This window comes from Platalea leucorodia (assembly GCF_965183815.1).
Source record: "Platalea leucorodia genome assembly, chromosome: 7".
NCBI lineage: Eukaryota > Metazoa > Chordata > Aves > Pelecaniformes > Threskiornithidae > Platalea > Platalea leucorodia.
This window is the reverse complement of record NC_138829.1, coordinates 58,016,449-58,043,208: the sequence shown is the minus strand read 5'-3', so window position 1 is coordinate 58,043,208 and position 26,760 is coordinate 58,016,449. Positions and strand designations below refer to the sequence as shown.

At 37.1% G+C, this 26,760-nt stretch overlaps 1 protein-coding gene across 1 annotated transcript in view; it reads left to right on the top strand.

The window, feature by feature from the left end:
• The window catches only part of NUCB2 (nucleobindin 2), a 28,932-nt gene extending 5,255 nt beyond the window's left edge, over positions 1-23,677 (top strand). The window contains exons 2-13 of the mRNA XM_082318795.1: positions 7,035-7,178; positions 7,860-7,967; positions 9,289-9,415; positions 12,742-12,845; positions 14,545-14,730; positions 15,378-15,468; positions 16,864-16,922; positions 18,441-18,533; positions 19,582-19,671; positions 20,265-20,435; positions 20,767-20,848; positions 22,311-23,677. Of these exons, the coding sequence (XP_082174921.1) occupies positions 7,035-7,178; positions 7,860-7,967; positions 9,289-9,415; positions 12,742-12,845; positions 14,545-14,730; positions 15,378-15,468; positions 16,864-16,922; positions 18,441-18,533; positions 19,582-19,671; positions 20,265-20,435; positions 20,767-20,848; positions 22,311-22,423 (1,368 nt within the window). The 3' untranslated portion in view covers positions 22,424-23,677. The remainder of the gene's footprint in view (positions 1-7,034; positions 7,179-7,859; positions 7,968-9,288; positions 9,416-12,741; positions 12,846-14,544; positions 14,731-15,377; positions 15,469-16,863; positions 16,923-18,440; positions 18,534-19,581; positions 19,672-20,264; positions 20,436-20,766; positions 20,849-22,310) is intronic.
• Positions 23,678-26,760: the final 3,083 nt, after the last annotated feature.

Below are 26,760 nucleotides of genomic sequence, written 5' to 3'. Positions count from 1 at the left end.
GTTGTGCTGTCTTAACTTATATAACTTAACTTATGTCTTAACTAATAATCATCTGCTGAGCTTCTACATGTGCAGACACTACATACGATACACTGGTATCACTGTATGTTTTTGCCTATCTCAATTTTAGAAAATTTGATGTTAGGTGTTACTTCTTTGAAAATATTTGCTTTGGTAGGGAGGTGATGGAGACATCAGTACCAGAATTATGCTGTTTTCTGGGCAATAGCTGTTAAATTAATGAAAAGTAAATTTTCAGGTTTATATTATAAACACCTGGCAGTTGTGTAAAATAGGTGTGCTAATGCCATGTTTAGCTGCTTGTGTTAATGTTGCTAGAACAAACTTTAGAAGCTGCATTTTGTAGGTACCTTTCAAAGCCCATAGCTCTTTATAATTCAAATGTCCAATCCTGTTCCACTGAAGTTGATAGGAATTTGTGATTAACTTTAGTGGGATCAAGATCAAGGTTGCTGGCAGACAGCCTGCTTCTTTGCTTTTCCAATTGTATTTTTCTGTTCATGCAAGTACATTGGTGGCTCTGTTTTCTGCTGACCATCTCATTCTTTTAGCTCTCGCTCTGTTTTTTAAAAATACTTTATACTCAGAGAGGTTTTTATTTTTCGTTTTCCCTGAAAGCTTAGGATATTGGCTTTGTTTATAAACTACGATATTTGTCAGTTCTAGAGCACTACTTTTATGATTAGTTGTCTTTATGTATTACAAGTAGAAATGTTTGTTTATCCCTCTAGGAAAGATGAGATTGATTTCTGATACAAGCAGGTTAGACTTGTGCTACTTTTTCATCTAGGTGGGCTACATGTCTTTGACTAAAATGACTTAATTTCCAATGACAATTGTAACATTAGCTCTATCCATCTGTCTTTAAGGAAGTAACCAGTCAGCTGGGCAGATTGATGACAATTTATATTTCTATTAAACTATATAGCAGTAGGAAGAATAGCAATAATAATAGGCTCAAGCGACACACCCATGGCAGGGCACAAGGATGTATGCTGTGCATTATGTACCACTGATGATAATGATCAAATTGACACTCCTCCTCTTCTGCAGCACTGTGATTGTCTGTTGACTTGGTGGCTCCTAGTCCTTGCAGAAGAAACCACATCCCTGGGTCAGACACATAGATTCATCCTAAAGTGCCTGGGAAGGAGTGGGCACCCAGGAATGGGTTTCTCAAAAGTCGGGAACTGTTGAAGGTAGCTGGTAACTGGGTGAGAGTGGGGTGAACTCTTAATAGTAAAGTGTTTAGTGGAACAAAATCTGGAACCCCAGTTTTCCTCTCATCCTGCCTCTTGTCACTCCTCCCTCTAGTTGCTGAATTTGCGAATCATGCTGAGTTTTTTCTTGCAGCTGATTGATGTTAGAATTTGCAATGGGCCTGGTTTCTGTCTTCTAATACGTGTCAGAGTAGAATGTGCTCAGTGACTCAGTTGTGACTGTCACACTCTAAAGGCTGACGCATGTCTTAGTCACCTGCTTTTATTGAGGGAATTTTGATGACTATAGTCTTGGACTGATAGATACCTAAATACAGTAACTCTGTCTTCACTAGGTAATTATTTTTTATTCTAATAAATTTCTAATATTTCCAATTTACTTGTTATAACACAGATTGTGTAAACAATTAGGTTACTCAAAATACTGCTGGAAGTCCTGTGTTAAGCATAATAGTCTACAAAGTCAGCTGCAATGATAGAGATGTTTTTTGCTTATTCATTTTGGTCTTCTCTGCTTTTAATTCTTCCTTGTACTTGTGGATTTTTTGGCCTGTTTTATCAAAAGGGCTACAATGAAAACACCCTATGCACAACCTGAAAGCAAATTGCCTGATGGGCAGTAGATAGCCTTCTTTTCAGAGCAGCTTATTACATCAAAGAGATGTGAAGAACATACTGTGGTATCATCCAGTCCTTCCCATTATGTATGACAGCGTGTAATTACAAAGGTTGGTATTTCCAAGGGAACCCAAATTGCCCATGAGCACAAATCCCACAGAAAGTCAGCGGACCCAATGGCACTTAGTTTGATTAGGGCTTTTGATAGATAAGCTTTGCAGACAACTGCAGAGGTAGTTTAAGATGACATGGCTCCCGTTGCCCATCCCCAATCTGCTGGAGATTAGTGCTCCCTCATACGAGGTTTGGCAGACCAACATGTTTGCTTACACCTCAGTTGCTTCAGTTCATCGTGGACATTTTATGTATCAGTTTTCCTGAGTAGCAAAGGAAAGTCCTAAAAATTTAATGGTGTGCTCCACTTCGGCCTAAAGGGACAATCCCCTTCTCCACAATTATTCATGTTACTAGAAGTTGTAGGTCAGCAGCTTTAAAAAGATTATTTATGTCTTTAAAATGGATCAAAGACCAGGTGTCATCATTGAAAGTGTTGGCTTTAGTACTTGCCATAGGCAGAGAATGAATCAATGTCATAAGTATGGCTAGCACTTGAGTTTCTGGCTTCTCTGCCATGGTTCAGCTCACTACATGACCTGTTGGTCTTACGTGAAATGAGCATGCTCAAATAATAGTGACATATAATTTTTCAAAAACACTTTTTACACACCGTACCTAACTAGCGTGGCTTATGATAACATTAAATTACTTTTTCTAGAATTTTGTATATATGAAAATATTTCAGTCAGGAAAATATTTATCCATTTCTTGGGGTCCAAATTTTTAGCATCATCAGAAGCTACAGTTTCTTTAAATGAATACTTCAAACATACATAACCTCTTAAAACATTTCTAAAAATACTGAGAGTATACTTATTATACTTATATACTTTATGAGTCTTTTGGTTTTTATTAGTTTTGTTTTATATCCATTGCATACTTATGGTCTTTCACTTACCAGTTTACTAGACTGCCCCATTCATACTCTGCTACAATTTCAGCAAGGTAGATTTTTGTTTTACCTGTAAATTTTTTTGACTGTGATGCTCTGTGTTTAGAGAAGTTATTGCCCAGGCTGTTCATCCAGAATCTTTCAAAGTAGATTTTGTTCAGTTCAGTTCTCTCCTATTCATTTTTTAAATACATTTAGTTGACAGATACTGAATTAAGTATTTGCCTTACTTTTACTTTCTTTGCTGATTCTTTCATCTGGAAAGTGCCATGGCTTCCTCACAACTGTATCTCAATCTGTGGAAGTGAACCACCACCTTGCAAATATTCTCAGTCCTACCTATAGAATTTATAAACCTTTCTTGTTAAGAAACAATGCTCTGATAAAATCTATAGCATAGCCTAGGCCTCCCAAGGTTCTTCTATTTCAAATGGGATATTAAAGGACTGGAAAAGATTCAGGGAAGACTAACAAGCATGATCAAAGGTCTGGAAAAGCTTCTGTAAAAGGAATCAGTAGGTAAGCTAGCACTGTTTAGGCTAGAAGAGCGAGGACTGGTGTATGGTCACTGTTGGGGAGCTATAATATGGAAATGGTAATTAAGAATAAATTGTTTACATCTCTTCCAATACAAGAATTTAAGGGGTCATTGAATGAGGTAAATGAATGACAGGTTCAGAGCAGACATGGTTCACACAACATGTGTTTTCTGTGGAACTACGTGCCATAGGGTGTTATAAATGATACAAACTTTTTATGGTTCAAAAATCAATTGAATAAAGTACTGAAATAAAAATCCATTGGAGTAAAGAAAAGGTACAACCTGACTGTAAGAAAGGCCAAAAATCTTTGGCTGAGGCAGTCTAGAAGTGACAGTGAGTATCACTCTGTTCTCACGTCCTTCCGTAAGCATCTGTCACTGCAGACAGGATCCAGGGCTAGAGGGGCCCTTTGCTCTTATGGAGCAGAGGTGTCGTAATGCTCCTGAGGAAGCATATTGAATTATAAATATGTTGAGGACTGGTCATGTTATAGGTAGTCTGTTACAGAAACATTATTTTCTATTTCTGTCCAACGTGCTGCTTAGCTTAAGCTATTTCCACTTTCCATTTGTTGTATTCAAGCCTACATGGTGATCTAGCTGTGTTCGTTTGTTGACAGGTATATCGAAATGCCTTGGTAAGGATAAAATAACAGGCAACAATGTCCAAAGAATGACTCTAACACCAGACATGGCAATCTACTTTTGGAAAAAAGATGACAAAATTAGGGGATCTTGTCCATGCAAGACAGATAAAATTAAGTGACAGTAGGGTGATGGTTGTCTGCCAGCTAAAAGAACTGATGGCCTGCATCACATATAGACTTACTAATGTTATCTATGCCACTGATACGTAAAATGAGCTGTGCCGCTAACAGATACAAACTCAACTGATAGCTCTGGTTCAGGACTTCCCAGCTGCATTGTTGATCTGCCCTAGTAACCTAGCCTGGCCTGAAGATCCAGTACGAGGACAGGAAGGGAAGCTTCTGGGCAAGTGCCTTACCTTGGTGATTTGGTTTATAGAAGTCATCCAGTTAGTACTCTAAAATTTTCAGTCTTGGCATCTACATCAAGATTAGGAGACTTGAAAACCTAGTATTTGTTAGTTATTATCATTGCCTGTGATTAAATCCTGTTGAAATTGCAAACCTAGGCACAGCATTTATCCAACAATATTCTGTCATTAAAAACATCTGACTTATTGGAACTTTGGCATTTTTAAAAGTGATAGTGAATAACTAACTCCACTCATCAGCTCTGTAAGTCAGTGCAAGCCAATAACTTGTGTAGAAGTGTAGAAATTAACTTACTAGTTCCAGCAAATCAATCTGGGTTTGGGTTTTTCTTGTCTGTTTGTGTGCTTACTTGTTTTAAAGGAATGACCTAGGCAAAGCTAATCAGACTTGCTGTTGCGGATCTGACAGTAGTGCTGACATTGAGTCTAATATGCTCAATATGGCAGCAATAATAGCTCCTGCTATCCCATCTGGTAATGATCAGATATTAGTAATTTTTTAAATTAAAGTAACAGGTATTTGCTATAACTGAGCAGAATCCATTTAGGCTCTTTTTGCTGAAGATGTGATTAAGAAAAAACAGAATTCTTGTCATTCTTGAGCCTTTGACATATAAAACAAAAGATGGATAGGTGGATATATTTTTATCTCCAGCTATTCCCTCATCCCCAACAAAAAAAAAAATATCTCTGCATATCTCATATGCATTTCTCATTTTTTTTCTTAATAAGAGTACTTTCTTTTACATAATACTTCTATGAATAAAGAGTGTTAACAATGCTTAATATTAAGTACGTACCATTATTTACATTTAGAATCATAGAATCATTTAGGTTGGAAGAGACCTTTAAGATTATCAAGTCCAGTTATTAACCTAGCGCTGCCACGTCCACCACTAAACCATGTCCCTAAGCACCACGTCTACCCGTCTTTTAAATACCTCCAGGGATGGGGACTCAACCACTTCCCTGGGCAGCCTGGTCCAGTGCCTGACTGCCCTTTCGGTGAAGAAGTTTTTCCTAATATCCAACTTAAACCTCCCCTGGCGCAGCTTGAGGCCATTTCCTCTCATCCTATCGCTTGTTACTGGGGAGAAGAGACTGACCCCCACCTCCCTACACCCTCCTTTCAGGTAGTTGTAGAGAGCAATAAGGTCTCCCCTCAGCCTCCTCTTCTCCAGACTAAACAACCCCAGTTCCCTCAGCCACTCTTCATATGACCTGTTCTCTAGACCCTTCACCAGCTTCATTGCCCTTGTCTGGACACGGTCCAGCACCTCAATGTACTTCTTGTAGTGAGGGGCCCAAAACTGAACACAGTATTTATTTATTGCCTCAGTAAAGGGGCAGCTTAATTCAAGCAAAAGTAACGCTTCACTGTCGAGTACCAGAGCATGTAGTCAGGAAACCTGGCACTGTCACCGTAATTGCAGTTTGTCATCCCCCTCCACCACCCCCCAAAAAGATTTGCTGTTGGTGGACTTAAGTATTTTTGATAGAATTACTTGAATGACTAGTTAAATCACTTGTACAGAAATTCTCCTTGTAGCAGGTATACTTTTGATTTGTTTGACTGCACATTTCTTTAATATTAATGTCTTTTTCTTTGACATATCTAAGCTAATTTTAGACAGTATTTGACTGTTAACTTTCACTTTCAAGGAGGTGATTTGTATAACTAACGTAACATTGGAGTTTGCTCAAGCTTTTTATAGAATATCCAAAGACTGTGGACTGTTGTAGGCTGAATTGTCTCAAGAACCTGACTTTGCTGTCAGATGCTGGATTACCATCATTACTTTTTTATGCTGGATTTCCTGTACTCACACTGTTTAAGTGTTCCATCTTATCAGTTTCTGAATGAACTATTTTCAACCAAATTTGATAGAGGGGGAGAAGACAGAGCTTGGTGCTCATCAAACTATGTGCAAGTTAGTCCCATATAAGACACCAAAGAAAGTCTAGGGGAGACTGGCTTAATAAAGACCCAGCCTCAGCAACAATTTCAGGTAGTGTGAACACTTTTTTTCAGGAATCTCTGTCAACTTGAAATATGGATATAACATGGATTGTAAAATATTTTTTCTGCAAATAAATTTTGGAGGGGATCTTGACTCCAAATGAGGCAAACTACTCCATTGCTGAAACATAAAAACTACTAGCATTACTACACTAAGATCTGATTCAGTGTCCATGATTATTTTTAGGAGTTTGCCAATAACTTCAGCAAAGACATGATCAGAGTAGGAACAGCAGTATTAGTGATGCAAGACTTGGCCATCCTAAACAAGTGTATGAACACTGGGTGTTCCCACCTGTTCTGCGGAGCCATTGATAGTACCTCAACATGTTAAAGACCTCTCGCCATTCACAGTACAACTTAGGTTTGCCACACAACTGTAAAATAATCTAAGGAAATCTGCTTGTGTAATAATGGCCTTTAAAAATTAAAGCTGTATTTAATTCTTTGAGTTTTAGTGTTCCTTGAGAGCAGCAGAACATGTGGGAAGTGCGTTATTATACGTATCTGTAGAAACATCAAAAAATTCTAATCGGTACAGTATGATCATCATTTATCTTAATTTTTGTGACTTGGTCTCATTTCAGATGAAGTGGCTATCTGTCCTGCCCCAACAGTGCATTGTGCTGATGACATGTCTCCTAATGGCCTTGGAAGCTGTACCTATAGACATAGATAAGACAAAAGTTAAAGGAGAGGGCCACGTAGAAGGAGAGAAGGTCGAAAATCCAGTAAGTGTAATGAAATTTATCTAATTAAGTATTTTTTCCTAATTGTTAGTAATCTGGCTATAGCAAACTCCGTTCCTGAAATTTAGATGTTCTCTACTGGAGTTACTTGCAGGAAGGAAACTAATATTAGCCAGTACTGTCATACAGTCTACCGTCTACTATGGTGAGGTTCCTTGTAAATTTGTTCTCTTTTATTTTTTTTTTCCATGAGCTGCTAAAGGTGAGGTGACACATGGAAGGAATTCTCCAGCTTACAGTAGGAAGAACTGCTTACTGTTCCAAAGAGACTTCTTTCAAGTGATTGAGTGGTGGCTTAGGAAATTCCATTCAGTGATTCCAGTTCAGTGTTTCAAATAGAACAGTAATGAATGAATTGCACTCTTTAACAAAAAAAACCAAAACAAACCAAAAAAAAAAACAACCAAACTATATTAACATGACAGATGTTTGCGTATGACATGGATTCCTAAACACTTTTCTCCTCTTCCTTGTCAGTTGCTGAAACAAATGAATCATAAGAATAAGTTGTTATAGGGCAATGATGCAAATCAGAAAAACCGAAGATATGTAAGAGAGTATAATGCCTGTGTTGCTGAGATTTGAATTTCAATTTAATCACTGTATTTAAACAAAATGTTTGATAGTATATTCTTTTCTCAAGTTCACATTCTTTTTTTGAAGGATACAGGACTTTATTATGATGAATATCTCAGGCAAGTAATAGATGTCTTGGAAACAGATAAGCATTTCAGGGAGAAACTCCAGACTGCTGACATAGAGGAAATAAAGGTAGGTACAAAAAAAAAAAAAAAGTGTTAAATTAAGGTTAAGTAAATCCATAATCATGAGCCATGTATATTGTATTCTTTCTTCCTTTTCTTTCTTCATACTCCTCTCAATTTTTGTGATCTTAAATTTCCTCTCATTTTTACTTACTTAGGTATTTAACTCTTACTAGATCTTTGTCTTTAGTCAAGGGACAGCAGAACTTCTGTTCATTAAAGAATATCCCATAGCATAAAAAAAACCCACAAAAACAAAAACAAAAAACCAAACCAACAATGTATACTTGAATGCATAGTTTCTGCCTTTGCATATCTACTAAAAAGCCAGTTTCAGACTCCATGCAGGTAGGTAAACCTTCACGTACATCAAAATGGCTGCAAGCGTAGCTCTCACTCGCTGTTGCCTGCTGAGTCATTTGGAACACTGTTTTGAACATAGAGGTATATCTACCTTCTGAGATTAAGATAGTGTGTCCCAAGAAAGTCAGATTTTAAAGTCTGGGGAAATTGAGGAGTTGTGCTAGAGGTAAAGTCAGTGTATATGTGAATAAAGTAGACCTCTGGCTTTCTCCGCTGCTGTCCTTTCTTCTGTGCCAGTTCACACAGCACTCTCTCCAAAACCTCACCACATTCTTGTCTTTTCTACTTTAGTTCCTGGCTCTAGGTGGTGGCTGTTCTGCATTGCCCTTTATGAGCTAGAAATTCAGCAAGGGACAGGTAGGAAACAGTCTAAAGTGATAGACTTAAAGAGGAGATCCTGCCTTTTGCATTTCCTTTAATCCCTCATATTGCCGTTGGCAGCTTTTGGCTCCTTTTTCTTCTATGCTACATCTAGTGTAATCCTCGAAGGTTACTATCCATTTCCAGATCCTGATAAATATTCTTGCAATACACATTGGTGTCTGTTGCTGTGCTTGTACCTTCTCTCAAGTCTTACATCCGTCATGAAGTGGATGAAGAACACAGCACTTTGTGTGCATCTCCCAGTTCTTTTGAACTAATTCGAGAACATTTGATCAAGAAATTTGTCGCTGCTTAAACTTTACTAGGTATTGCTGCTTCAAGGTCATGCTTTTGCTGTTTGGAGGAGCAAGATACTTAGAAATTCTCTTTTCAGAAAGCTTTTAGGATTCCTCTCTGTTTCTATAACCCTAGGCTTAAAATTTTTTGAATCTGCTCTTTGAAAAAATGTTGAGATTCTTACAATGTGGACTACGCTATTGCCAAAGACTGCCACTAGTATGCTGTCTTGCAGCTCATGTCTAATGGGAATCCTAAAGGCTACTTTCTTCTAGTTTTTATACATAACTTTTGTTTTTTGACAGAGTGGAAAACTAAGCAGAGAGCTTGATTTAGTAAGCCACCATGTGAGAACACGGCTGGATGAACTAAAAAGACAAGAGGTGGCAAGATTAAGAATGTTAATTAAAGCTAAAATGGATTCTGTTCAAGGTAAGAATACAAAATTTAACTAGGTGAGTTAACAGATGGGATTGTGTTGGAGAGCTGCCCAAAATCCTTCAGTTATGCTTTGTTTGTTGTCAACAATAACAACTGTAAGCTGAAAGTGAATGTCCTTCCTGAGCTGGCCTAGGGCCAGTAAAGACCCATCTTGATAGGAAACTGGGGAGAAGAGAAAAGCCATCTGTATTTTATAAATGACTAAACTTGATTCTGGCAGTGGATTTTTGAGATAAATCTAATCTTTTTCAACCTCTTTTTTTATTTTTGTAGTGCATCAATTTATAATTACCCACTGAGAACTAGTAACATACTACGGCTATGTTTAAGAATACAACATGACATAGCATTTCATGTCTTTACATAGCAGAAAATTTTTTTTTTTTTTACAGTCAGTTAACAAAAAGGTTTTCCTTTTTTCTCATTTTAAGCCCCCTTTCTACCAATTAGAGTTATTGTACAGATTTATAACAAACATTAAATATTTCTGTTCAGAAGATTATTTTTCTTATTTTGGGGGCAGTTTTAAGCTCCTGAATAAAGAAAAACACTTGGAGTGAAAAAATTCACCATAGCATTTTCTTAATTGCTAATGAAATCATACAAACTCAGGCAATTTCTTTTAATGAATAAAGTATACAGGTTTCTAATGATTCTGATTGCTGTATGTTTGTGTGGGAAATGGTGCTATCCCTTTTTTTCTTATTACCAAAGAATTTTTAAAGTTTGCATTTAGAACAAATTCTATAAATTTCTTGTTAGTGGTTTCTTTTTGAAGATAATTAGTTGCTCATAAACAAAGATCCTACTGATGGACCGCATGATCTTGTTTCTGAAATGCTGTTTTTCACAAAGAAGCTCTAATAAAAAGGGCTTAATTTGCCTATGCAGATTATTTCATTATTAAAAACATTTGCAAGTTATGGGGTGGGATCCCACAGAATTGAATAGGTAATGTATCAATTTAACATACTCCAAGAATAAGGATCTGTCTTCTAGACTAAGGTGAATTTAGAGGCGGCAAGTAGACTGAAGAAGTACGCATGTGTAAATATGTGTTCATGGGGATGTTACTAGGGTCAGTTAAACATCAGATTAATTTGAGAAAAAAGGTATTTACAGTGTAGTACCTTTCCAATGAAGTCTTTAGGTGCTACCATAGTATAATTAATAATATAGAGTTGGCTGAGGGCATCAGATAATCTGTCCTTTGCTTTCTTTTAATGAATGTTCTGGTCCAGCGAGTACAGTCCACTTGTAGCTGGACAGTGCAGACCAGCAGTAGCCCCTCCACAGGAGTCAGTGCATTGCCTCACGTACCTGCCAGACCACATGTTCATCTTCCTCAGGCAGCTCTTTAGCTGCCAAGAACCTGATCTCATGCTCCTATTGCAGGCAAGCGGTCCAGTGACATCATGGTGACACTCACAGTGAGCTAGTTGACAGCAGTTAATGATACATGATTGTGTACATAATAATTCTGTGTATTTTGAAATTTTTTAATAGCTTAATGGACTGATTACTTCTAGCCCTCTCTACTTCTATAAATCAAGAGTAACTAACAGAGCGTGCTTTGGAAAAATAATTCCCCCCAACAGATCAGATCTGTTACGGTATAAGATCTTACATTTGGGAAAGAACAAGAACAGATTATTCCAGTTCAAAATATTCAGATGACTACTAAGATGTGAAAACATCAGGAGTCAGAAGCATTTTGTAAAGCTTATAATCAGCCTTACCAGCGAGTACTTCATACCACATACAACAAGTATGGCCGGATTATCTATAAAATACAGCTGCATCTGTACACCTATGCAACATCTTGGAACGTGTACAAAAGAGCATTCTATAGTAACAGCACGCAGAGCTGTTTGATTTCCTTGTATTTGTTCTGTTAATATTTTCCCTGTAACACCACTTATCTTAGTCTTCTCTCTGATCTAAAAAAAAAAAATAAAAGCACACAAACTCCCCTGTTTTCTTCCCTCTCAGATGGATCAGGTCTAAAAATAAAAAAAACAGACTTGATATTTTATTGTGCATATAATCAGTCCTGATCCAAATGTGTTTTTAAACATTTGCACCAAGATGCTACTAGACTGATCGGTACAGGACAGAAGAACGTTAGGGGTTGGGTCTCAGATAATACAGTAATGTGGCAATTAAATACTGTCAAATAGAATAAGTCTTTTCCCATAAATATAAGGAATGGAGGAAAATGGGTTTGCAGCAAGGTTTTTTTGTTGTTTCTGATTTGTTTTGTTTTTTGTTTGCTTTTTTAAAATGCCTATTATTACACTTCTAAAAAATGTTTCAAAAACAGGCTAAGGCGTATATATTTCAACAGAAATTATGATCTCACCAGGGAGGAATGATGGTTGAAATCTGCCCCAGCCAGTGTTTGCTGTTTTATGATAATACAAACGCATCATTGAGTGTAAGACAGATAGTTTACCAAAGAATAACATGTTCAGAATTGTATTTTCCCATTTTTTTAAACAAATAAAATAATCTTTGCTAAGCCAACTAGTAAATGCTTGTCAAAATTGTTATATATAACATATCAAAGTGTATGCTGATTAAGATAGCATTATTATCTAGTATTAGCAATCAGAAACCATGGTAACAGCTAGAAAAGCCTATTGTAGAAATGTGGTTTGTTGTTAGTGCATTGTGTATTGATATTGTTGGGTATAGTTCCTGTCATAAGGAAGAGAGAAATGTTTGCAGCTTTTAGACCCAGGACCTGACTCTCCACTGTCTTGCACTTCTTGTTTTGCACAAATGAAATTTGAATATCTGCTTATCTGATTTGATATAATTTTATACTATATTGTACACACATCTTTAGCCAGATATAAGTCATTTGCAAACAGGGCAATAGAAGAGTCAGACTTCTCCCAGTTCAGGAAAAAATGCAAGTTGTTAGCTCTGATACTGCACATAACTTCAACTATCCGATTTATATGAAAGGGAATAAAATATTTTTCTTAGTTTGTGAAGCTCAAATCGATTGTACGTTTCCTTGCCAAAACACAAGCCTTAATTTGTGCATGTTAAATTATTGTGTTCAATGCAACACTGACACGTCAGAAGAAATATAGTGCAAATTGCTATCAAGTTTGCCAATCTCCTTCAGGAAAAGCAACTTTAGAAGTGTTGCTATAGTTTCCTCCAACAGTGAAAAAATTATCCAGTCCTTAGGGAGCCTCAGGTACTTAGAAGGCACAAGTTCCCATCTGAAAGTTTTTAACATCCTGATCTCGCTTGATTTCAAACTTGTTTTAATGTTTTATATTTGTACCTTGTTCTTTCAGACACTGGCATAGACCATCAGGCTCTCCTTAAACAGTTTGAGCACCTGAACCATCAGAATCCTGACACGTTTGAACCTAAAGACTTAGATATGTTGATCAAAGCAGTGAGTGCTAGATATAAACTACTATGGGGTTTTTTGGTATTCATTATTATGCTTTTTCTCTGGTAAAGGCAAATCCTTTTATATATACCACTTTTTTATAAATGACATACAGTTTTCATTTTCAGAGAAAAGTCACTTGTCTCAATTGCACACTTGAAAACTGGTGTCAGTGTGCATTATGCTGAAGAACCAATAAATTTTGGGATGGCCTCTTAACAGGATTTGCATTCATGTGCCAGTACAAACAACTTTGGGAATAAAATATGCCTTTTGGGGAGGATTTAAATTAAATGCAGTTTTGATAAGGGTACATTTTTCCCAAGTGTATTTTCTGATTTCTAAATCTAAATGATTTAAGTGTCTCACAGAATGACATAAAAAATCATCCCTAAACTAGCCATTTGAATTTTGGGATCTATTATATATACATCAAGCTGCAAAACCACAGCAGAGTAGAATTTAAGATAATCAATATTAGAAACTGCATATGCTGGGCATGGCATTCAATGTCTGTTTATCAGATTCAGTATCAATCACAGGTGTGGCATTCTTTTTCAGTGCATGTTTATTAAGGGGATGCAGTTAAGCTAAGCATGGCATGGCTTTTTTCAACTGCTGGAAAAAATACACTTCCCAAGGGGGAAAAAATACTTTAGTCTCAGATATTCTTTAGAGAGTACTGCACGTCTGACATGAGAATTTGACAGTTTTAATATTTTCAAAATAAATGGAAAGATAAGGTATATTTTAAGCTTCCTGTAGTTTTTGTGGATTCTTTTTACCCTTGGAAAATTTTATCTCAATTTTCGGTAAAATTATTTTTTATATAGATATTATAAAGTTTCTTGCCATTTCTGAGCATCACTTCTGGGAAAATTCTGGTTGGCTAGGAGCAGCATATCCTCAGCAGGGCAGTTCTTTCTCTTACTATATTATTTTCCTTGTCTTCCCATTTGTCAGCTGAGATACTGACAGAGTGTAATGGACATTTTAGGGGGTCTGTGCTTTGGAATTGTTTTTGAAAAGGTATAGTGAAACTGAAAATTAAAATGTAAATAATGGAGGGACTACATCAGGTATGAACATATTACTTTGAAAAGCACTACCAAAACGTCCTTTAATACCTTGAACTGTCTGAAAATGATACATCTCTCAACTCTATACAAGTACTTGTCAGAAATTCTCCCCTCATACCCTTTCTCTCCATGTAATTGGGGTTTTTTGGTTTAATCTGTATTAAACTACTGCAAACTAACTCCCATTCTTAATGAAGGCACTTTTTTCATTAAACTGTAGGGTAAACTACAAATGTTCTTATTCTGAAATAAACAAGGAGTTAATGGCACTATTTGAAGCTGTGCTTAATTAGTATGGGACATGCTTAACTTGAGTTAATTTATTATTAATTGATGAGAAAGTACACCTTGATGCCTTCTTACAGTACTATGTAGTTTCAAAAATTTTCCAGCAGTTGAACCCATGCAAATTAACTTCTGTGAAAATAACAAAGTGAGGAGGGATGTTTCTGCATCACTGTCGTGTGAAAGGAAACCCCCAAATAGTCTACCTCATGTTTAAGAGGAGAATGGCAATATGGCCAGCCTTGCCCACAGATCTGAACAATACAGTGTTTTTAATGTCATATATGTTAACAAAACTGTGTGGCCTAATCATATGTCTACATATATCTAATTTTTAGGCTACAAGTGACCTCGAAAACTATGATAAGACCCGCCATGAGGAGTTTAAGAAATATGAGATGATGAAAGAACACGAGAGGAGAGAGTATTTAAAAACACTGGATGAAGAAAAGAGGCAGCGAGAAGAATCCAAATTTGAGGAGATGAAGAAAAAACATGGAGATCACCCTAAAGTTCACCATCCTGTAAGGCCACAGTCTGTTCTTACATGATTGGGTGGAAGCTTTCCTTTCCGGAGAGAAAAAGCTAGTGAAGAGAAGGGTATATCTTGTTTGTTCTCAGTATTTGCCTTTTCTCATTGACATGGGAGCAGAGTGTGGGAACAGTGTTGAGAGCATTACAAAACCCACTATATATACCCCTACTTTTTCTGTACAAGTATGCTAGTTGCTGGCAGAATTGTTATTTACAAAGAAGCTGAAACTCACGAGGAAGAAGCCAGAATGGTATTCAAAACTGTAGGGATGCCTTCATGGTATGCCTGACCTGCAAGGAATGCATCACAGTACCTTTTGCTCTAGAAAAGGCCAACTAATTTAACTCCCTTCAGCTATTGTTTCTAGATGAGTCTGCGTGGCCATGGCTGATTATTACAGGTGTTCCTTTCCACAGAATATGCATTTTCTTGACATTCCCTCTTTCCCTGGGTCTTCCTGTCTAATGAAAGTATTAGACCTGACCAAAAGGAAATTAAAGATAATGCAATTGATTCCATTTGCAACATGACCAAACAGAAAATAAAGCCTTTCAGAGAAATCGTAATGCAAAGCTAATGCAGCAAAATTACACTTAATCATTTTTTTAATAGTTTTTCTTTGTAACCAATCTATAGGGAAGCAAAGATCAACTGAAAGAGGTGTGGGAAGAAGCAGATGGCCTAGATCCTAATGAATTTGACCCCAAAACATTTTTCAAATTACACGGTAAGAGGTTTAGTTTAATTTAATGAACAAGTGAAGTGACCTTCTGTTATCTTCTGCTGAGGGCAAGTTTGTCTTATGTTAGGATGAAGTCTTATACCTCAAGCAATTTGGATGAGTCTCAAGAGTATAGAGGAGAAAATATTTATCTTCTTGCTTGTAAGTTTACTGCAAAGTTTTAAATGGGGTTTAGAAGTTGAAAACACAGTTTTATTTAATTACTCATAAAATCATACAGTCAATAACCAGTAGTGATTGATTGCTCAGGGCAGTATGGGTACTGAGGGGTAAAGGGGGTCCATAAAGAGGTAAAGGGCTGTCCATAACTATAACTTTGCTTACACACTACATACTAGGAATAAATCCTCAGAGATGTGTGTGGGAAAGCCTGCTTTCTCATCATCTCTGCAGATAAGTGCCAGACTCCCCTTATCTTTGGAGTGGTCATAGAAATGCCAAGCCACTTCTGATGTTGCAACATTCCCTTAATAAAACAAAAACAAAATTACCCCCAATCCTGCCTCTATATTTCTGAGCAGCGTGTAGCTAGAAACAATAAAATAGTAGTGGAGATGATGATGCATCTCAATGGGCATTTTGCTTTAAATGTGATTATATAAATGTGTAACCTTATATCCTGACATTGTTAAATGCTTCATAATAAAGTACCCTTAAGCAGATCCTGCCTGGCACTGGGCTGTAAAAGGTTGAATGGCACACAGCATTTGACTAATCCCAAAGATGATAATTTAAGTGAAGAACAGTGTACTAGCTTGATTCTGAACTTTTATCTTGGTTTATAAAATATATAAATATGTATTATAGCTATTAAACCTTATTTCTTCTTTCTAGAAAGAGATCTTGAAAGATAATTTTCTGAAAAATTTTGGTAGCTTTTTTGCACAAGTCTTACCAAAACAGAAATAGCTGAAACAACCTTTTGCCTTAAAGCTTAGTATATAAAAAAACTTTGAAGCAATTAAACAAAAGTATTGCATAATAACACTAATTTGCAAAGTTTTTCTACAGATTTTTGTTGCTCCTGAATCTATTTACAAATTTAGTTGTTAAATTGGGACAACTTGTTCTCAGCAGTATTTTTTGGCAATTGCACTCTATGCAATCCTGTTGTGACCTATTTCAGTCTGCTAATCTAAGAAGTAGGGAGATTGCTCCAGACTTGCCCAACTAACCAACCAAGAATGGCAATACAGTTCAGCCAATGCCTGATAAAAACCTAAACAGAAAAAACGACCTATGTAACCAGCACCTTGTTAAATGAGGTTTTTAATCCATGTGAGATGTGTATGCTGATACTTACTTAACTCATGGAGAACTGTTTACATGTATTACTTTCTGTACATACTCAACTTGTATTTTCAACATGTCTTTATGTAGATGTCAATAATGATGGTTTCCTGGATGAGCAAGAATTAGAAGCCCTATTTACTAAAGAGGTAAAAAAAAAAGTTCAAAAGTTTAACTTGTTTCAGTAAATGGTTACAGGGATGTCTGTATTTTTTCCAAGTATATTTGGGGGCTTTGGGCTACAAATTAGACTATTCATGCCAAGTTTTGTGCATCCTTAATGTTTCTACAAAAGTATAAAAACATATCAGGAGGGAAAATAAAGTAGTTGAAGCATAGGACTCAGACACCAGAGGTCTAGTGCTCATGTATTTCTCTGCCACAGGCTTGTCTGAGATTTTATAATTAATCTGCAGGATAGGTATACCTGTATAAATTGCAATGCAGAGAGCTGCACTCCTGCTCTGGCTAGATGCAGCTTGGTGGAGGTTCTGTGCTCATTCAAGTGCTAATCTAAAGTCATAAGACTTGTTGAGAGAAAATGGGTCACGCTCGTGCGAATTGGCTGAAAGACAGCACGTTATGAAAGCAGCAACAGAAATTTCACGTATTTTCTATCTAGCTAGTTTAGAGCATATGTACATCTGATAAAGTAGACAGGCTCTTAGTTTCTTTAAGCCTTGGTTCTTTGTCTGTGAAAACACAAATGTTTAGTGGTTCTTTGCCTCCCAGAAGGGTAATGATAGCAATGTACTGAAATTCTGCAGTGATAGGAATTATAGAATCAGTGAGTAAATGAAGGGCCTTGGTCTTCATTTTTCAGTATCTTCTGTTTTGATATAGCAGAAAAAACCCTAAGCTTCCCATTCAAAGATCCAGTACTATGGCTGTCAATATGTCAAAAAATGTCTTACATTTTTTTCTAGATTTCATGAGTCAGGGAGGAAATGTGCTATATAGTGTATATAGAAGCTTATAAATTCAAACTACTGTAAATTTTTGAAGAAATTAAATTTGCAAATACACAGTTCTAACAATACTTTGTGATAATCCCCTCTAATACAATGAAGATATATGGCACTCTTTTTTGACAGATATGTCCCACCATTTTGCAGTTTTGTAGTTTAAAAACAAATAGTCTGGGGCCGTAAAATTACCTATGGCTAAGCAAGCGAAGCCAAATGACTAAGAAAGCTAAGTAGAAGCAAATAAGCATAAACTCACTAGAAAGACATTGTGCAAGAAGAGAAGCGGACCATTAAATCAAGCACTCAATTTGTCTTGTGATATCCTGAATGCTTACAGGGTCAGCTGCGTGCTCTGGTAAAAAAGCTACTCTTTTCTGTTCCAGAAACCACATGGAAACTCTGCCTGCTTTGAATCAAATGTAGGATCAGACTGTGCATGCCGAGGTCAATTTTACTGTAATGTCCACAGCACTGAATTACAGCAGACCACATGAAAACTTCATTCTTAGGAATGAAAGGCTCACTTGTTGCTTAAATACTATGCTAAAAGAGTATTTTACACACATACACTCTCACTCTATTGGAAAAATGGTGAACTCATGTTCTTAGCAACATCTCACACTACTGTTCCAAATATGCTCTGTCGTTCGAATGAGCAGCCCTTTCTCCAAACTAACATTTGCTAATTTTGAATTTCAGCTAGAAAAAGTTTATGATCCCAAGAATGAAGAGGATGACATGGTTGAAATGGAAGAAGAAAGGCTGAGAATGAGAGAACATGTAATGAATGAGGTGGGGACTGATGTTCAGTAGAGCTGCTGATTTCCTTCTATGTTCAAGAAATACAGTCCTCCTAACATGAAGGGTTGTCCAAGTGCAGCAGAAAGGGACGACCTGTCACACTGAATGCTGTTTGTGCTGGGATTCACATAAAGTTACAATTCTCAAGCCCTGTCCCCGTATTCGGATGTAAATGCCTGCTGACTATTTTTTATTTTAGAAGTTCCAGGGAAGGAATTGTGCTGTAGCCTCCATCTTTTGCAGATACTAAGATTCAATAGAAATTCCCTGTGAATTTTGTGTCAAACAGGGAAAACTCTAAATGTGCTTTTGCACTTGGCAAATGGGTAAGATTTAGGTGTGAGAAAAGGGAGTAGAGCAATGTCTTCCTTCATGTAGCTCACCTTTGTCCCTTCAGAAGAGGGCTCAGAACTCAAGATATCACTTATGACAGTGAATACCTTTACTAGCTCTGATGATAGATTTTCAGCTCAGGAGGCAGAGGAAATGGAAGAGGATGTTTTGAACCACCGTGTTTTTCACTCATATCTTTTCTGTACTTAACTATATTCCTTAAGCTTGAGGAACAGAGTAAGCCTGGTCTTCTATTAGTCATAAAGGGAAGCATTTCCTCCCTTCCTTTAAAGGATTCTTACACAATTCAGTTGGTTTTTTTTTTATGTTTTAAAACCTCCCTATGCAACAGTGGAGATTACTCTGACTCACAGTTACAAAATTATTACCAGAAAGCTACAAAACATTTTTCTTAAAAAAATCATGCATGCCACTATTAGCGTTGGGGCTGTGACCACAAATAATGTTTCCTATAAATCCAATGGATTTTGAAGTAAAATGTGAGGATTTACTTTTTATTTCCATTTTTGTTAAGCTGTATGAGCTTGTGAGCGAAGTTTTCAGAAGATGGTGCAGGCACTCCCGTGAAAATGGGACAGTTTAAAAATAAAATGGTTATATTTGAAGATATTTACATAATGAAATTAAACATTAGCTCCACCAAAACCTGTCCTTTAGGTTGAGTTTAATTTTTTGCTTCAAATAGGTTGACATCAACAAGGACCGGCTAGTGACTTTGGAAGAGTTCCTGCGAGCTACAGAGAAAAAAGAATTTTTGGAGCCAGATAGCTGGGAGGTAATGAGAATGTGTTCCAAGTACAACATACCATCACTCTAACCAGGAAACCGAATGGCATGTCTCTGACCTTTGCTTTTTTTCAGTCCTGTTTTGGTATGTGTGTGGTTAAGTGCCTTAGCTAAATGTAATGTACAAAACGTAGAAGACTAATGTAATGCAGATGTAAACTTTATGGTCCACGCACACATGGAAAAGGTCTTGCGCCACCTTGTGGATTCTAGAAGAGCTTTTCCCACATGCTTTTCAAACAGAAAATGGACATTTTGTTTATGAATCACTTTCAAGGGAAGATAAGAGCTCAGGTGGAAGCAAGAGGAATTTTTTTTTCCTACCTCTAAATCTGTGGTAGAATTTTACTGAGAAAGTAGCTGAGAAACGGCTATTTTACTGTTTCTTACAGTGAGTGTACTAAGCCTTTGCAGTGTCATGTCTGGATGTTTTGATGAAAATTCTGAGGGTTGTTTGGTGAACTGTACAATTCAGCTAATAATAATTTCAGTGGGAAGATAATAAAAATATATATGCATTCCTGCCTAAGTATTCACATTTGTCCTGCCTAGCTATTCATGTTTGTATGTATTTTCTTGCAGACACTAGATCAACAGCAACTCTTCACTGAGGACGAGCTGAAGGAATTTGAAAGTCATATTTCTCAGCAGGAAGATGAACTTAGAAAGAAGGCAGAAGATCTTCAGAAACAGAAGGAAGAGCTACAGAGGCAGCATGACCAGCTTCAGGCTCAGAAACAAGAGCTTCAGCAGGTAAGCTTAGGAGAAAAGATTTTTTTTTTTTTTCCCCCCTGTATCCTTCTATGTGTAACGGCTCATGACAATCCCCAGCTCTGGAGCATTCTTTACCTTGATTTCTCATATGAGTCCCAACTGAATTCTTAACTAATGGTACCACAGCAAAACATAATCTAGTATTCAGGATTATAGCAAACAATGCAAGCATCTCAACTCAGTAGTATACCCATTAACAAAGACTTTACATAATGACTGCAAAATTTCTTTTGAGTGTATTTATTTATGTCACATCAGAGAGAGGTGACAGATTTAAGTTTTTCAGCTGTGGTATTTTATTTTTCACTAGGTTGTAAAACAGATGGAACAAAAGAAACTACAGCAAGGAAATCCTCCTGCAGGACCAGCTGGAGAACTGAAATTCCAACCCCGTATGTATCTTTCTGTGTAAATACACAAACTTGAAAATAAGATCTCCAATGTAAAGGTCATCCTCTGTGGCCAGTTTACCAGCAGTTGGGCACAATGTGACATGACAAGTTAGTTTTAGACAGTATGAACGACCAATTGCTTCAACACCCTCAGAAGAAAATAGTGTCATAATATAAATCATTGCATTTGCTCATTGGTGGCAACAAAATGGTCAGGTATACATTAGCACCTCTTATTCCTAACACATAGTCCTGTTTATTTTGTGCTTTAAAGGGAGTCCGCTCTCCCATACATCCTAACTGAGCTTTTTCTCCCCCTCTAGAAAGGTTGAAACTAGCATGGCTTTATTGGCTTCCACATTCATGTGCTAACATTATCAGTAGAGCTCAAGAACTTCTTGACATGCATCTGAAACATAAGGCTTCAGACTATCTATATCCAGGCAGCCTTTTGAATACTGGAAGCTCTTAACTGCTCCTGCAGGGCCAACAGTGGGATTTCAAACCTTAAATGCTATATTCAGTGATTACAGCTCACTTTGTTGAGTACCCTTAAATTCTATCTCTAAGCCACTTAGTTCTGTGAAGAGAAATAATGATATTTCAGTACCAATTTAATTTTGTCTTTCATTTGCTTCCAAACTGCCTGTGGGTAATTTCATTTTATGATCCTTAGTTCTGAGAGCCTCACTTCCCCTCACCTTCAGTAAAAACATCGTGTAATAGCAGATGCCCTGGGAGTTGGACTAATGATACATCATTTGATACTGGCAGTATTGTAGCAGATACTGTTCTTAACACATATTTTATGTAAAAACTTTCTGCAAAGTCATTTAATAAGGCGTCATAAGAATTCATATTAGCCAGAACTAGTCACTACTCATTCACTGAGTTAAGGAGATCCAAGTAGGTGATAGTTCTAATCTGTAGGCTACTGGAGCTACTAAGGCTAATTTAAGGGGAAAAAAAAAAATCACAAAAATGCAACTGTATGTTCTGAAATCTTCAGCAAACTGTGAAAATTAGTATTCAAAGGTAGGCAAAGCAAGAATGTTGTAAGTATCGTCGATGCAGTGAGGAGTAAAATACAGGAGCAAGTAGTTCTTTTTTTTTTTTCTTTCCAAGCTTCCCATATTAGGATTAAAGGTTTCGTAAACACATAATACATTTCAGAAAGAACCATCTCCAAAGAACCACTGTGTTACGGAAGTAAAAACATTTCACAGAAAACAGAAACAACTAGCAATCTAAGAGGAAACTCTGAGTATTATAATAGTGAAGTCTATTGGGTAATCTCAATCCAATTTCATTGTTATTCACGTACAAAATTCTTGATTCCACTTACAAACCAAGAAATAGAAGGTTTTGTTTGATTGTCCCTACACTAGAAACTTTCCTTTAGAGACTTTTCACATTTGGGGCCAATTTAGAAGTTACAAATGGTTTTATTCTTGTTTTACAGCTGGGGAGCACAAAGTTGGAGACGCACCAAAACACCCTGCAGGAGGTGATCAGCCTTTACCACCAGGACATGTCCAAGAACCAGCTGCTAGAACTGATCAAGTTCACCCTTAACCACTTGTGCCTCACCTTTATAGCATCTTTATTATTGGGGGGGAGGAGGGGGGGAGGAGGGGCAGGAAATCAGAGTGAAACATGAACTCTCCACTTTCTTCCCAAGGTTGTAAAATCATTGGGAATATTAGAGATTAAGTATCAATCAGATTTTAATAATAAATTAAACTAATTTTCTCTCCAATGCATCAGTGAGGAACACAACAAGGGGATCATTTAGAGGCTATAATGGAGGAGGGAAACTTAATACTAAAGGTTTTTATGGCCAGGGGACTGAGCTGCTGAGCTCTTCTCTTACAAAAAGGGAGGAGATGTCTGCCATTCTGTGTTTAGGCATGAATCGAAATCTTCTCAGAGAGGAAGCAGGGAACTGGCCTGAATGTCAAGTTAGGTCTAGTTTTATGTAGAAACTCTTTCCAGAAATGCCGAGAAGCAAAATATGGGGAAACAAAGACCATAGATAAAGGCCTATCATTTCCAGCACTACCAAACCCTTTCTTCTTTGAGACCAAATGAAAATCAGACTTCTAATCCTTAATCACAGAAAATTTGCACTTTCTAAAATCTAAACACAGCAAAGAATTAAGTGGAACAGTGAATATTTTTCATGTTTACAGAAGCCTAAGAATTTCACTGTAAGTCTTCAAAAGGAATATTGTACTTCTGGTGTATTGATCTGAACCGTCCTCCTTGTGGAGATTAATTCCGTGTAGCAGTTGAATACTTAGCTGGCTCTTGGGACAGTACTTTTGCCCCTGTTTCTTTCATCAGGTGCCAGCTGATCTCAAAATTTTGCATGTTATTAAGTAAGCTTTTTATGTTGATGGAAATATTGTGCAAAACAGAACAAGACTCATTGTCTTTTTCTGTACAGATTATCCTACCTCCTATGATAATATCAGATTTTTCAAAATGCACCATGTGTTTCAGAAAGCTCTTCTCAGACATGGATCTTTGACTTGTTAAGAGTCTCACTATTAACTCTTATTAATCTTTCGGCAGTTGGTGTAAGTTTATGAAGTGTCCTAAAGCAGGGGTGCTACTTGATAGTATTATTTTGGTATTGAACCAGGATAGGTCCCTAATATTGTAAGCCAAGATTTTACAAGAATAAGTTGATTTTCCTGTGGGTTTTACTATAATGTTGAAAAGTTGTGATTGTCCTTGCTTGTCATTCATTTCAGACTGAAAGTATCCTAAAGTGTAAACCCTGTTTGTTTTTTTTTGTTTGCTTGGGTTTTTGTGTTTTGTTTTGTTTTTTTTAAAACATGGATTGTTCTGATTGTATAATGCTGGCTTTGAACTGATACACACACACCTTGGCAAGCATCCTTTGCATTTCCTTCTGTTCTGTGGCTAACTGCTGGCAGTGTCATTAAAGGAGATCATTTGGGTTTTGAGCAAAGAAACAGAGGCAAGCCTCTGTTATAGAAAGATGTTCCTTTCAGAATAAGACTTTAATATTTTAGGCAAACTCAAAAAAGACAGGAGGCAATTACTAACATTTTGTATTGACATTTGGGAAGTTTCTCACTCTGAAGAACTTTGATTGATAGAAGCTAGGCATATTCCTTCCATGTTTAAGGCTTCTTTCATCAGGCCTGAGCACATTCTTGTTCTCCACACAATATAATGGAACTCACTGCTGGAACAGATTAGGTTTCCTTATCTGTTTCATCTTGTTAGTTGTCATGTCACATTTCCTTCATTTATACCACTCAAACAATTGGACTTCTTTTACCTTTTTTTGTTTGTTTGTCTGTTCTCTACAGAAGTGTTTCACATTTTAATTTAGTTTCCAAAACAAGTGTCTCCACTGCTTGTCATTTCCATGCAATTCTAACATCAGTTTGATTATGTCTTTGTCAGGAGACTAAAATACCTTTCAACAACTTCATCTGTTTGCTAAGAGGCCCAGACATAGTTACAGCTACATCCAGGCTAACAGAGCTGCTCAGTGCACAGCCCTGGCTTTGGGAGTGTAGCCTGATGATGGGTAACAGAGCAAGGAGGGGAACAAAGGGGGAATTATTCAAACATTGTGGAAAAGGTGAGGGGAAATTTTTTTTTTGCATTCTCCCCATCCCACATGAAAGTTTACAGAGGACAAGTGATACAGCCACAGATGGTTTGTAGAGAATCAAGGACTGAAACCTTTGGTGTGAAGGCATTTCTACCATATAAATCATTCCTTCAGACTACATCTGCCTCCTAACAAATATCATTATATGTAATTACATGCTTTGTAATGTAATGCTCAAGCGTCGGTTTCAGTGCAACCTCTTACATTTTGATTGTAAGACCCTGCCTCTCCCTGCTGTTGGAGATGGGCATTTTGTCCCCCTTATCCCGTTTACTTTGAAACACCAGAGTTTTGTAAAGAGGTGTTGTAACTTGGGTGCTGAACTCCGCTTCTGTACGCCACGGTGTAGTGAGTGTCAATGGTGACTCTGAGAAAGCCGCTTGTGGGAAGCCGGAATTTTCACTTGTCGTTTCATTGTGAGTTAGCATTAGCAAAAGTTCTTCTTTCTGCATTTCAACTAACCACTGAGGTGTGTTCAGTAAAATGGTGCACATCTTTCCTTCAGTTGGTATCTGATACCTAACTGTTGTTCTCGTCAGTGTTAATTTAATTAGTAGGCTTGCAATTTAGCAATATACTACAGACTTTCTGTTCATTTTTTAGAATTGGAAACAGGCAGTTTTTTAAACCTTAGAATTGGTGATCGGGTTTATCTCTAACAATAATCAAGGTATAGTCAAACTGACAGTTATTTGCCCTAAATTATGTCAAAGTCAGAACCTCAGTCCTCAATAACGCTTAAGTTACTGAACTCCTACTGAACACATCTTAAGTTTGTTGCCTAAGTGTTTTTGAGATGAGAGCCCAAATTACAACTTCATGCTCATCCACCCAATTCAAAAATCTCATATGCATGGGTACCTGTATCACATGTCCACAAAGATAGCAAGGACTAGGTGGATGTTCTTTCAAAAGATGGTATGTTAGGTCTGGTCTGTCAACACGCAATGTTCACCCAATACTGTCCATCTTGTTGTCCTCTGTAGAAGAAGGGTATCGTTCTTCAGGCCCAGGCTAAAAAGAGGTCTCCGTCTGAGTGTAATAAAGTCAAACTATTTTTGTAGATCAATTCTGAAGTGTGGTTTAAATAAGAGTTATCTGACTGTGACGAACATCTGCCTTAGAGGTTATGCAATGATGTGCTGAAGTCATGCTTACACATGAAGCGTTTAGCAAATTTGTTGCTTTTTAATGTGTTCGTTGTTTTCAGTGCTGATGTCTTCTTTTAATTGGGTTCTCTCTTCCATAAAAGAGACTAAAAGTATTAGCCACTAAAAGCATGTTTCTGCCATGGTACTGATTTCTCAGGAGCTTTTTAAAGTTGAAAAAAAAATATTAAAGTAAGCTTACAGCTAAGTGCAGAAGTAGAAAGCTATAGTCACAGATAAATAAGGGACTGGAATATCATGGGCACCAGTGCTTTCACCTGTACTCTGCTTTTCATTTAGGAGGTGATTACAAGAAAGCTGAATGTAACTTCATACAGACACCAGTTCCAAGACAAAGATGCAGAGATTTGTTTTTGTACTTGGCTGGGATTTCGGTAGGAGGATGAAGGGGTAAGATTTGGTCAATGTTGTACAAATTCATATCCTCCAGTGCAATATATGTAGGGGAAAAAAAAAAAAAAGCCCCGCTCCGTACTTTGTATAGATTAGTTTTTAACTGGATTAAACTGAAACTCAGCGCAGTGACAGACGTCTAGTGTTTTATTTTAAGCGGGTGGGAAAGAGGTGGGTTTAGATCTTGTCTATATGCACAACTTTGTATTTCTTCTTAGAGGCCCTTCCTGTTTGCCCCCTACTTTTTGCTTTCTGGAACGATGTGAAAAGGAATTTATAAAAAGATACAAGTACCTTGTGTGCTTCTCTGGCACCAGCTGCCTCACTGCAATAGCTGTTCACTAATTAGGTACTTGAATGCTCAATTTTCTATATTCATAAAAATACAAACCCAACTAATTAAAATGCTACTGCAACAGCATTGCAAACTCTTGACAACACCACACACTTCCCTGATTTGTTCAAATTCAAAACAGAAATCCCAGAGAGGGTGAAGCACCTGCAGGTTTAGTAACAGATTTTGCTATAGGTTGCTTTCCTTTTGCTTCCAGATTTTGCCTTCAAAGCCAGGTGTCGGCCATTTCAGGATGTCAGAATGGCTGTGGCAACGTGTGTCCCTAGGGGAGATCCACAGGGCATGATGCCATATCCAGCTACATTAGACTTTTCCATTATGTAAATGTGTCTTGATT